This window comes from Myxine glutinosa, chromosome 11 (genome assembly GCF_964187855.1).
Source record: "Myxine glutinosa chromosome 11, kmMyxGlut1.1, whole genome shotgun sequence".
Lineage (NCBI taxonomy): Eukaryota > Metazoa > Chordata > Myxini > Myxiniformes > Myxinidae > Myxine > Myxine glutinosa.
Window position 1 is genome coordinate 5,609,089 of NC_136271.1, and position 12,886 is coordinate 5,621,974.

Sequence of the window (12,886 nt, forward strand, 5' to 3'; positions counted from 1 at the left end):
TGTTCGTATAGCGCTTTCCAGGAAGCCCTAAAGACGCTTTGACAATGTGTGAAACATAACACAATGGGGCAAAGACAAGAATCAATAGGGATATTTCTTTGACACCCTAATAATGATATAATGACTTCCTCTACCCATTAATGCTGACGCGCGCTCGCTTCCTGCCTAGTGCAGTGGCAGCATAGTTTTAACGGTGGGGAGAATGTGGTGAAAATGTAAGTTGAACCCAGGTGTGACGCTCACTTAAACCACTGGGCGGTGTCTATAAGACCTCGGGACGTCCGCGACTCGAGGCCACTCCTGCGACTTTATACAATGACATGTAGAATTGAATGGTACGTACCCACTTATATTCTAGGCTTGCTTGCATTGACTGATATATCCAATCTTTCTCGTATGATGCCTTGATCCCGACATATATGTTGCATGGTGTATTTTACAGGATGATGTTACGATCTAATTGAAATTAAACCCATCTATGGGACGAGTTGTGGATCTGGTTGATTTTTCACAACACTAGGTGTGAGGCAGGAGCACCAGCCAGGAGGGGAGAGCAGTATTCCATTGAGCTGCAGATGAAAGCCTTGGATGTGGTGAGGATCTCAGGTGTGCTAAGGAAGGACTTCGCACGATGGAGGATGCCCAGTCGGCGACTGGCTTTGGAGGCCAGCTTGGAAATGTAGTTTTCCCAGGAAAGATCGTGGCAGATAGTGAGACCCAAAAGCTTGAGTGACAGAACTTCTTGGAGAGGATCGTTGAGAAAGTAGATGGGAGGGTTGTCCAGTCGGTCTTTTCGGAGAAACATAGTAAGAGTGTGAAGTTTCTACCATAGTTTCCAGAGAGACATAGTTTCACCATATGTAGTGATTTCCACCAGTGATTGATGATTCTGCTTCATGGTAGGGATGGTGTTAGATGGGTGATGAGCTGTGCTCGGTTTCCACCAGGTGTAGTGCTTTGCATTCAGGCCAAAGAGTTCAATTTTCATCTCATCAGACCACAGAATCTTTTGCCACATGCCCTCAGAGTATTTCACATGTCTTTTTGCAAACTCCAGGTGTGCTGCCATGTGCCTTTTTCTCAGGAGTGGCTTCCGTCTCATCAATCCTCTTACTATAATTCACCAAATGTCCATCCGTCTGTCTGTCCGTCTGTCTGTCTGTCTGTCTGTTCGAAGGTACCGCAAAAACTGCTGAACCGACCGCAACGATATTTTGGGTGGGTAATCCTGGGATCTCTAGGAGTAAAATAGGCTATGATGTTTTTCGTTTCGTAATCCTTTAATGAATGTTTAATGAGCGTAAGAATGATCGTCATGAAATATAAATCGTTTGAGTGACGATGTTTTCATTGTGAAAACGTGCGGATCCGAACGCATTGTGAAAACGTGCGTCCTATATAAACGTGCGGCTCCGAAGTAACATGGCAGCGTGTGCAAAGCGACTGAGAAACAGGTGTAGTGGCCGCTTCCATGTTACAGATTCGGCGCGCACTCTTCACACATAAACGTGCGATTGAGAAAAACGTGTAGCGGCCGCTTCCGTTTTGCAGATTTCAATCTTTTTTTCAAAATGGGCGCCATGTACTGTTTAGATTTTGATGATTTGCGTGTGATATGATTTAACGGATGTTTATATGAATCGTTTAAAATTTTAAAAAGCCTTCAATTTCTGATATTTTACCTTTTCATTTGGCCTTCCAATTGAAGCCACGCCCATAGGGCAGGTACCGCTGCTAGTCCATAAAACCTAGATTTGTGGAGTTCTGTAGAGACTGATGTCCTTCTGGCAGGTTCTCCCATATCAGCCAGGGAACTCTAACGTTGTCAGAGTGGTCATTGGGTTGTTGGTCACCTCCCTGACCAAGGTCCATCTTACCCGGTTACTCAGTTTGGTCAGACAGCCAGCTCTCAGAAGGGTCTGGGTAGTTCCATATTCCTTCCATTTCCGAATGATGGAGCTCACTTTGCTCTTGGGAACTTTCAATACTCTAGAAATTGTTTTATACCCTTCACCAGATCTATGTCTCCTCACAATTGTATCTCGGAGTTCTACGGACAGTTCCTTGGACTTCCTGCTGGAGTTTCTGCTCTGACATGCACTGTCAACTGTGGTATATAGAAAGGTGTGTTTCTTTCTAAATCATGTCCAACCAATTGAATTGGTCACAGGTGGACTCCAATCAAGTTGTCAAGACATGTTAAGGATGATTAAAAGAAATGGATGCACCTGAGCTCAATTTGGAGTGTCATAGCAATGGGGTTGAATACTTATTAATTCAAGACATTTCAGCTTTTCTTTTGTAATGATTTTGTAAAAATTTATATTAAAATCCCCATTGCCATTATGGGGTTTTATGTGTAGATCAGTGATTTTAAAATCTCAATTTGATCCATTTTAAATTTTGGCTGTAACATAACAAAACGTGAAAAAAGTCAAGAGGTGTGAATACTTTCTGAAGGCACTGTAAATCTCATATGACAAATTAAGTTCGTACATACAGTGCTTATTAGGCTGAAAAAAATATATTGCTGGTCTCTGGTCAGACCAAAGTTCCAGAATTGATGCGGCGATGCGGTTTTTTTTCTTTTCTTTTTTTTGAAAAGCATGGATTGCACATATAGAAGTGTTTTTTGTGTCGTCATGCGTTGCGGTCCCCCTCATCTGCCGTGGCACCGTCCAGAGAGAAATTAAAGACAGCCAATGGGACAGGTCGGCCTTTTTGTAAATAATGAACACAAGCTTAAGTTATTTTAAAATGTATTTATTCTGAAAATCATTAAGTTCTTCAAACATATTATCGACTGCCATTTCGTTCTCGAGATCACCTCGCCGTACCGTCAAACATTCCAATGCGTCGATCGCGTCAACACTGCGCATGCGCAAGTGGTCTAACAGGCCGATGGTCTCCCACGATCTCTTCTCCCAGTCCACCAGCTTTATATCACAGACACTTACAACTTCATGACAAACGCGATAGGATCCAGGCCTAAATAGCGAGACCACCCGCAGCTCTCTAGGCCTTCTGGTTGCTTCACACGAACCCGACAAAGAACGTCTTCGTTTCAATAAATGACAATATCCAGCTGATTGGATTCATGACGTCACGGCACACAACACTACTCATATCTTTGGAACGGCTGGTTGGATTTGGACAAACTAAACGTAGTTTTGTAGGGGAGAACCGTGCGTGAACGTCGATACCAATGGCGACCCTCAGAGACCCGTATTTCCCGAGATAGCGTGCCGGCCCAGCAACAACAGGCGCACGCTGTTGTAGGTACCGTTGTAAATTTGAAAAAAAAAAAAAAAAAAAAAAACTTGTTCATGCGCAGGGTCAAAATCGATGCGCGCGCTGACCAGAGACCGGAAATATATTTTTCTCGGCCTTACATGTATAACAATGTGTAGCCCTCTCTGTTGTATCTGTTAATCTCAGCAGATTACACGAGGAACGCACAGATTTTCGATTGGAACAAAGTAGGGTGTTAATAATAATAATAATAATAATAATAATAATAATAATAAAGAGGTGTTTTACAGTGTGGTGACACTTGCAAAAATGCCATGCATTCGCGACCCACTAAACAAGTTGCAGCATGTCATGAGAGTTTGTTTATAAAATCGGTCTCGAACCTACAAAGGATGATCATAAGTCTGGTTGATCACATGTGTTGGAACAAGCAAACAAGGAAACACCAAATTAACATCCTGATTCAGGAAGTTAATAACAGCTCAGTATATGAGTTGTAGTACAGCCGAAACAAGAGCTGTCAAACATTTAAAGTGCGAGAAGGTTGATAGTCATGTGACCCAGAGTGCACGGTGCAGACTGGAAATGTAGATCTTACTTTGAAAAGTTAATTCCTGAGCTTTGAACGAACTAGTTGGCCCCGCCCACTAATCCCACCCACTAATCCTGCCCACTAATCCCGCCCACTAATGCTGCCCACTAATCCTGACCACTAATCCCGCCCACTAATACTTCCCAGTAATCCCGCCCACTAATACTTCACACTAATCCCGCCCACTAATACTTCCCACTAATACTTCCCACTAATCCCGCCCATTAATACTTCCCACTAATACTTCCCACTAATCCCGCCCACTAATCCCGCCCACTAATACTTCCTACTAATACTTCCCACTAATCCCGCCCACTAATACTTCCCACTAATACTTCCCACTAATACTTCCCACTAATACTTCCCACTAATCCCGCCCACTAATACTTCCCACTAATCCCTCCCACTAACCCCGCCCACTAATCCCGCCCACTAATCCCGCCCACTAATCCCGCCCACTAATCCCTCCCACTAATCCCGCCCACTAATCCCGCCCACTAATCCCGCCCACTAATCCCGCTCACTAATCCTGCCCAATCCCCCCTCTTTGCTTACTGTGATGCGGCTCTGCATTTTTGCCCGCTTGTTCTTTTCTGCACACATCAGTCTGCTGACCTTATCTCAAATGTCGATGGTAAACGAGTTCCAGCTCTTTTTTATGTCTCACCCTTCACCATAAATGTCAACTCATCCATAACAAATTCAGGCAAAGTGGAATGCTTTTACATTTTTGTGGATTGGCATCATCAGCTGCCCTGAGACGTTCCAATTACCCATCACATCATGCCACCTGCAAATGATCGAGTCTTATTACATAATGAAAAGCCAGGTAGTCTTCCTATATACCTTCACGTCTTAAGGGCCGAACACAAAATCCGTAATGCTTTGTGTTGGTGTTTGACAGAGTGTCACATGGGGGAGGGCGGTGTCAGAGCCAGTCACGCGACACCATCTTCATCTTTATGGGCACAGGTAACATCTTTGATTTGCCTTCACCATGACAGGACATGTCCATTTAGAGAACGACGTGGATTTTGCTTTAATTTAACCAAAAGTTGCAGAGGGGCTTTTAAAATCCTTAATTCGAAGCTAGGAGAGGGCATTTCCAAAAAAGGACTTGGAGAGCTCCGGGTTGGCATTGTCCCATGGTTGCTGAAAGGTAATGTGGAATGTTTAACATTCACAACGAAATGCTAGCAGACAGGGACATCTGGCTTCATGTTTCCTCCGAAAAGAGAACATTTCGTATTTGATGTGCGTCGGGGATCAAAAGCGGACGATGAAATTGAAGGTGAATCACATTGCGGAATATCTTACCTGTCATGCAGCATATAAACACTCACCCAGTTATTATCTTATCAAATATTATACTGCAGTACAGCACCGATTTACAAATCATACAGCGTAAGAGCAAGGAACTTTCATGTATTGAATTGTACATGAAAATTCGAATTTTTATTGGGTTTTTTTCTTTTCTTGTTTTTTTGTATACTAGATCGAGGCTCGTGTAAAAGCTAACATTAATGACAAACGGACACATAAGATGGACACATAAGACAAAATAGAGGGAGCGCGAGACCAGATGGGGAGAGGGACAAGCACACAAGTACAACATTTGAGAGCAGGGACATCGGGAGATCCGTGGGAGGGAGAGGGTTTGGGGGGAGGAGGCGTGTGAAGGGGGGTGGGGGGTGGGGGAAGTATAAAAGACATGGAGTAAAAAAAAACGAAAAAAAAAACACATGGACACAGCTAGGCCTTCCAGGAAAGCTTTCAGAATCATTGGAATTTCCCACGATGAAGCTAACTCCGAGGGCCTTTCACTCACTCACCGCAGGCAGGTGGTCTTTCCGTCTTCTACCGACTCCTCTCCGGCCTTGCTCCCCCAGCTGTCTCTGGGCTCTTTCCCCCAAATATTCCTACAGGTCGCACAAGATCTGCCAGCAACCCTCTTCTGGTGAAACTACCAAAATCTAGGCTCTCTGCTCACCTTCACTCCTTCATTCCTCTTTTCTCCCACCTCTGGAACAAACTCCCTCACTCTCTTCAATCCCACTCCTCCCTCCAGGTCTTTAAAACAGCTGTTCACCACCATCTCTTATCTTCCCCCATCCAAAACCTTGATCTTTTCTACCCCCACTAATTTCACCCCAGATTCACTTTTTTTAAATACCAACTTCTTTCCTGGAAGTCCTTGTGTCCTTGTGTTTTATATATCTCCCACCCCCCCCCCTTCCCACGCCTCCTCCCTTCAAGCCCTCTCCCTCCCACAGATCTCCCAATGTCCCTGCTCTCAAATGTTGTGTTTGTGTGCTTCCCCATCTCCCCCCCCCCCCCCCCCCATCTTGTCTACCGCTCCCCTTATTATATACTTTGTGTGTCTGTTTGATTTTTTGTGTGATAAATGTTAGTTCTTTCACGAGCCTCGATCCAGTATACAAAATATATATATATATATCGGTATTTCAGAAAAGTGGATCTGGGGTGAATTAACGGGGGTAGAAAAGATCAAGATTTTGGATGGGGGAAGATAAGAGATGGTGGTTTGTAAAAGAGATGGAAGATAAGAGATGGTTTGTAAAAAAAACACCTACCAGGCATAATGCATAGAGGATTTGATGGCTTCTCCGCAGCTTGGTCCAGTTCTGGAAGCCACCCCGGGGTGTTGACCTCTCCGGAATGATTTCCATCATACTTGGGAGCTTGAGCCTGCGGAGCTTGACCCGACGAAGCTGTCCGAAGCAAACGCTGCCTCTGCAAGACGATACGGACAGATTATTTCACTTGTTTGTCATTGCGGGAGCAAGATTGATCAACCTTATCAAAATCAATTTTAGCAAAGTGCATTTGGTGTTCCCATCTGAGTATATGGCTCATGATGCATATCCAGGAATTACAGGATCAATTACCACCTGCTGCGTTGATTTGACCCAGGTCTCCAAATATCCTCATCCTGCATTTTTTTTATGTACAAATTAATTGTTGAAAAGGTGTCCTGATTCGAGAATAGCACGAACAAACTTTGCCCATGACAAATACATGACAATGGGACAGGATGTCCCATCATCAAGTTGTACGATGACTGATTTCAGTAGTGTCAATGTTAAAGTAGCTCCAACGCACAATTCAACACCAAATTTGGATTTTAAACAGGAACTTTAAACTTTACAAAATAATTGGACATCGGGCATAGTGAATGCTTTAACCTCCGAGATATTTGTTGATATATTTAATCAATAATGCAATTTAATGTTGCCCAAACTATTTTGACTGTGATGATGATAATGTGACATGAGCAGTGTGGAAATACCCCATAGGCCATATACATATTACGTACCCAGGGAGGAGGTTGCAGGATAAACTTAGAAAACAAAAATTGAGAAAATAACGAGGGTAATTGGGAAGGAGAGGATGAAAAGGGAAAATAACGAGGGTAATTGGGAAGGAGAGGATGAAAAGGGAAAATAACGAGGGTAATTGGGAAGGAGAGGATGAAAAGGGAAAATAACGAGGGTAATTGGGAAGGAGAGGATGAAAAGGGAAAATAACGAGGGTAATTGGGAAGGAGAGGATGAAAAGGGAAAATAACGAGGGTAATTGGGAAGGAGAGGATGAAAAGGGAAAATAACGAGGGTAATTGGGAAGGAGAGGATGAAAAGGGAAAATAACGAGGGTAATTGGGAAGGAGAGGATGAAAAGGGAAAATAACGAGGGTAATTGGGAAGGAGAGGATGAAAAGGGAAAATAACGAGGGTAATTGGGAAGGAGAGGATGAAAAGGGAAAATAACGAGGGTAATTGGGAAGGAGAGGATGAAAAGGGAAAATAACGAGGGTAATTGGGAAGGAGAGGATGAAAAGGGAAAATAACGAGGGTAATTGGGAAGGAGAGGATGAAAAGGGAAAATAACGAGGGTAATTGGGAAGGAGAGGATGAAAAGGGAAAATAACGAGGGTAATTGGGAAGGAGAGGATGAAAAGGGAAAATAACGAGGGTAATTGGGAAGGAGAGGATGAAAAGGGAAAATAACGAGGGTAATTGGGAAGGAGAGGATGAAAAGGGAAAATAACGAGGGTAATTGGGAAGGAGAGGATGAAAAGGGAAAATAACGAGGGTAATTGGGAAGGAGAGGATGAAAAGGGAAAATAACGAGGGTAATTGGGAAGGAGAGGATGAAAAGGGAAAATAACGAGGGTAATTGGGAAGGAGAGGATGAAAAGGGAAAATAACGAGGGTAATTGGGAAGGAGAGGATGAAAAGGGAAAATAACGAGGGTAATTGGGAAGGAGAGGATGAAAAGGGAAAATAACGAGGGTAATTGGGAAGGAGAGGATGAAAAGGGAAAATAACGAGGGTAATTGGGAAGGAGAGGATGAAAAGGGAAAATAACGAGGTTAATTGGGAAGGAGAGGATGAAAAGGGAAAATAACGAGGGTAATTGGGAAGGAGAGGATGAAAAGGGAAAATAACGAGGGTAATTGGGAAGGAGAGGATGAAAAGGGAAAATAACGAGGGTAATTGGGAAGGAGAGGATGAAAAGGGAAAATAACGAGGGTAATTGGGAAGGAGAGGATGAAAAGGGAAAATAACGAGGGTAATTGGGAAGGAGAGGATGAAAAGGGAAAATAACGAGGGTAATTGGGAAGGAGAGGATGAAAAGGGAAAATAACGAGGGTAATTGGGAAGGAGAGGATGAAAAGGGAAAATAACTGGTAGTAGTTTGGAATAATGGAAGGGTGGAGATTTTTCTCGGAGAATATGAATTTTATATTTAACTAGCGGATACAGCCATCAATGATGGGTGACGGGATGGGATGGCATTAGATAGCAGGGGAAAGTGACAGAACAACAACAAAAATCCCAACATTTCCCACCTAATTAAAGCAAAGTTGGAAGATGGCAAAACGTTCCATCAGGAATGACCCAATGACATCAGGAATGACCCAATGACATCAGGAATGACCCAATATCACACGAGTTAAATTTTCTTCCTGTTTTGACCCCTGTGACCTCGTCATGCCCCCTAGGGCACAAACCAGGGATCAAATCCAAAAAAATCGTTACATGTTTCATGCGTCCCCCTGTGTTGATCGCATGTACAGAGTTTCATGAAACAATGTTTAACATGTACCTGTAATTGAATTTTTTGGTATTTAACCTTTTGACCCCCAGAGGGCAGGGGGAGAGGGAGGACAAAATGATACTGCTATTAATTGCATATTCTTCCCAACACCTCCAAGGCACAGGTCGAGAAACACATACTCTGCCCATTCCTAGTTCGAAGCTTTTACTCCACGTCGACTCATTTATTTACTCATATATGAAAATACGTGTCTGAGTCTGCGCCCTCATCTTCAACTGATCTCTTTGCTTCCCTGAATTTTCTCGAATCTCTCGATGTATTCACTGCCTCCATTTGTCTATCCCGACCTCCCTACTTCGGCTGAGAGTGTTTGTATTTTGGTACACTTGTTACCCTCAGTCTCATTGTTAACTCCACCCGATGTTGAACAAATATTACCCAAGCCGACATAAGAAGGTAGAAATCAACTCGCGGATGTAATGGACTCCCAACTCCATGAAAGCTCTCAAAACATAGTTGCCCATCCCCGTAAGTGGGTCACCATAACTGAGATTTTCTGGAAATGATCCCTGGGGAATGATTTTGTTAAAATTAAAATGTAATTGTCGAATAAAGTTTAAAAAAAAAAAAATTCTCAAGGGGAGGGGGGATTAGTACCCTCTGGACTCCACTACACCTGCCCTCACCCTTTCCAATTCCACTTCTAAAGGCTCCAAACATCTGACCCATTTTTCACATCTTATCAAAACCTGCATCGTGTATGGTTTGCCCGAAAAACGTGACAACCTACTCATTTCGGTGACGAAAATAGTGAATTGTTGCATCTCACCTGGACATGAAGGTGATTACATTTTAGGCAAACATGATGACAATTTGGATTGGACGAATCTGCAATTGCTGGACATTACTCTGCAATTGTTAGGTTAGTTTATACATATAAAATCATCAAAGTACTTGGAGAGGAAAAATGTTATAGCTTTGGGTCCTATTAAAGTACTATTTAAATTATTTATTATTATCTGTTATAGCAGATCTCGGAAGGATGACAGGTAGAGTCAACCCACTAGCTGTTATTCAACGGCACGACAGGGGCTCAAACTCAAGACCCTAAGGTCTTAAGATCTTAAGCCAGCCACCTTAACCGTTAAGCCAACACTAGGCCTTTACTATTTAAATCACAATATAGACAAAGTACTGAAGGGGTCCTCGCGATATGCTCGACCATAGTGTTGAATACCAATGAATTAGGTTGTGTTGTGTCAATGTTTCATGCAGTGTCCTCATTTTAGTTGGCCTTCCAAGACTGCTTCGGAAGTTGTTCTTGCTGAGGATTTTATTACTATCATTAATTATTTTTATGGTTAGATCACATTATTACGCGTTATTTCAGAGAGTACGTGCTGCACCGATAAACGTAAAATTTAAATTAGCTAGAGGGTTCATAGAACACCTCACACTGCGCAATCTAGAGATAAAGGACAAGGGAAGGGTCTTTCAAAAACTCTTGCGTAACATTTCTAAACACGATCTATATTTCTTATGAGCCGCCATTTTGTCTAATCGTGAGCTGAAAATTTGATTGGTCGCGATGGTGTAAATTGGCATAATTTTTTTTCCAAGTTCTGCTAAACTAAAGGTTTTTGGAAGTGTCCAAAAGGCGATTTGCGTCCTACAGTGTTCAAGTACATAATTAAATTGAAATAAAATAAAGATTTTAAAGGCTGTAGAAAAAAATAACGTTTTTTTGAAGTTTACCGTCATTGACGCAGCGCCTTTTACACCACCTTATTTATCATGTTGCATTATTTTTTCGTGCCTGGTGTTTATGTCCTTTATGACATCGCTAAAACAGTACGTTTCCTATTTGGAATAAATTTCAATTTTATTTGACTGCCAGACAGGCAGACAGAGTTAAAATATTACCTTACGATCGGGATGCGATTCCGTACAATTTGCCAAATTCAGAGCCAAAGTACTGCTAAACTGCAGGCGCGTCTTCCGATTCGTGCTCTACATTGTTCAAAATATCAAATTCAATTGATATTAAATTGTTCCTCGATCATAGACTGATGTCTGCAGACAGACAGAGAAAAGTGAACCAAATTGCTTAACCCTGCTTTTCACATTCAAGTGTTCGAGCGCACATTATTCAACAAAGCCGATTGGTTCATAGACCTGGTGGCCATGTTGGATTTACAAATTATTTTCCCCCCAAAACACAAAGATCTTCTTTGGAACTGCATAACTGATCATTCCGAAACTTCAGTAGAACATTGATGGGCCAAGGCGTTAAAGATTTCTGTAGGAAAAGCATCTCTGAAAAATAAAAATGGCCGGCATGTGCCAATCAAAATTGGTCGTTTTTCACAATCTGGAGGTTGATGTATTTGATAGACAAAACTTGTTTGTATGAGCTGAAGCAATTATGATTTTATCACTTGTTACTGAGCTGTTTCTGTGGATTCTGTAGAATCTAAACCTCTCAACATTATTTGAATCTCCCACGATGAGGCTAAAGCGCAAGGTCTGTTGCTCTGCAGGCAAGTCAATGGCCTCTGTTTTTGACTGCCGCTCCTCTGATTTAACTCCCTTTGTTATCTTAGCCCTCTGTCCCTCCCCAACTACACCAGGATGTACATGTTCTGCCAGTAACCCACTCTTGGATAAACTTTCAAAATCCAGGCCGACTGCATACCTCAACACGTTCTCCTGCATACCTCAACTCGTTCTCCTGCATACCTCAACTCATTCTCCTGCATACCTTAACTCATTCTCCTGCATACCTCAACTCATTCTCCTGCATACCTCAACTCATTCTCCTGCATACCTCAACTCATTCTCCTGCATGTAGAAACGATTTTCAGAGGCCGTGCTTTCCGACTCTTCCCTCCAGGATATCAAGCAGGCTGTAGTGCACTACCATTTCAAGTTATTTCCAATCCTTACCCATTATCTTTATTACCCCATTAACCCTTCCTTACCCAACCCTCTTACTTGTATGCTCGTTGTGATGTTTCATTTCCTCCACTTTTCCCCAACTCCTTTGCTTATTCTGTCCAAAAGTTGCCCCTCTGTCCAAGTGTCAGTTCATTACCTCCATCACGTTGCTCTTCCATGAGCCTCAATATTGGAGAGAGGAAAAAGAAATCTTCCTCCTTAGCAAACACACTATTGTCCATTTGGACAAGAAAAACATAATTCCTTCGGCGACTTTCTCGGCGGAGGCATAAAAACTATTTTCTCTAGGTCAGTCGAGTTATGCTGCTTTTAAAAATGCTGGAAGCCTTGGTAGTTGTTCGCAACTCGAGCACATTTTCTGATTGATTTCCACTCGATCAAAGCTGTGGTAGAATAATAATATCCTTGATTTATCAATATAATCATATCCTATTGGATTTCCACACAACCATTACATCATTTGACGCAGTGTTCCAAATGTCCCAACAAGCATCCTCATCAGTCCTCAACAACTCAGCATCAAAGTAGTTGTTAACCCGAACCAGATACATTTCAAGATCAAATATTGTGCAACCTGCGATTTTCTACCTATCAATAGGTGCATCTTCAACCTACTGAATACTTATTGTAAAGGAATTCTTGCAAACAATGTGGAGCAAAAAAGCAGCATGCATCTTAGCCAATGTAAAGTGACAAACAGTCTTAAACATCCATGCTGGAAGTCATAGGTACGGGGTGTCCCAATAAGCTCTTTCAAAGGTGCGAACATTCGCAAAATAGCAATCTGCACAAACAAGCCGTTTTAGTGAGACTTGGCAAAGTAGTTGATGAAAGAGAGAAAGCATGAGATTCATTGAGAATAAAGGGGAAGGCAGGCAGGTCAGAGTTGAGGAATTCGGATTCAAGGAAATTTCAAGATATCTTAAATTGGGAAAAATATATCTTATTGGCTGTAATTTAAGAAATCCATCATAATCGATGCTTATGAACAATTTGGGATAA

General features: G+C 42.3%; 1 protein-coding gene across 1 annotated transcript in view; it reads right to left on the reverse strand.

The window, feature by feature from the left end:
- The window catches only part of SLC24A4 (solute carrier family 24 member 4), a 247,878-nt gene that overhangs the window by 109,855 nt on the left and 125,137 nt on the right, over positions 1 to 12,886 (reverse strand). Inside the window, exon 12 of the mRNA XM_078765934.1 lies at positions 6,439 to 6,598. Within this exon, the coding sequence (XP_078622060.1) occupies positions 6,439 to 6,598 (160 nt within the window). The remainder of the gene's footprint in view (positions 1 to 6,438; positions 6,599 to 12,886) is intronic.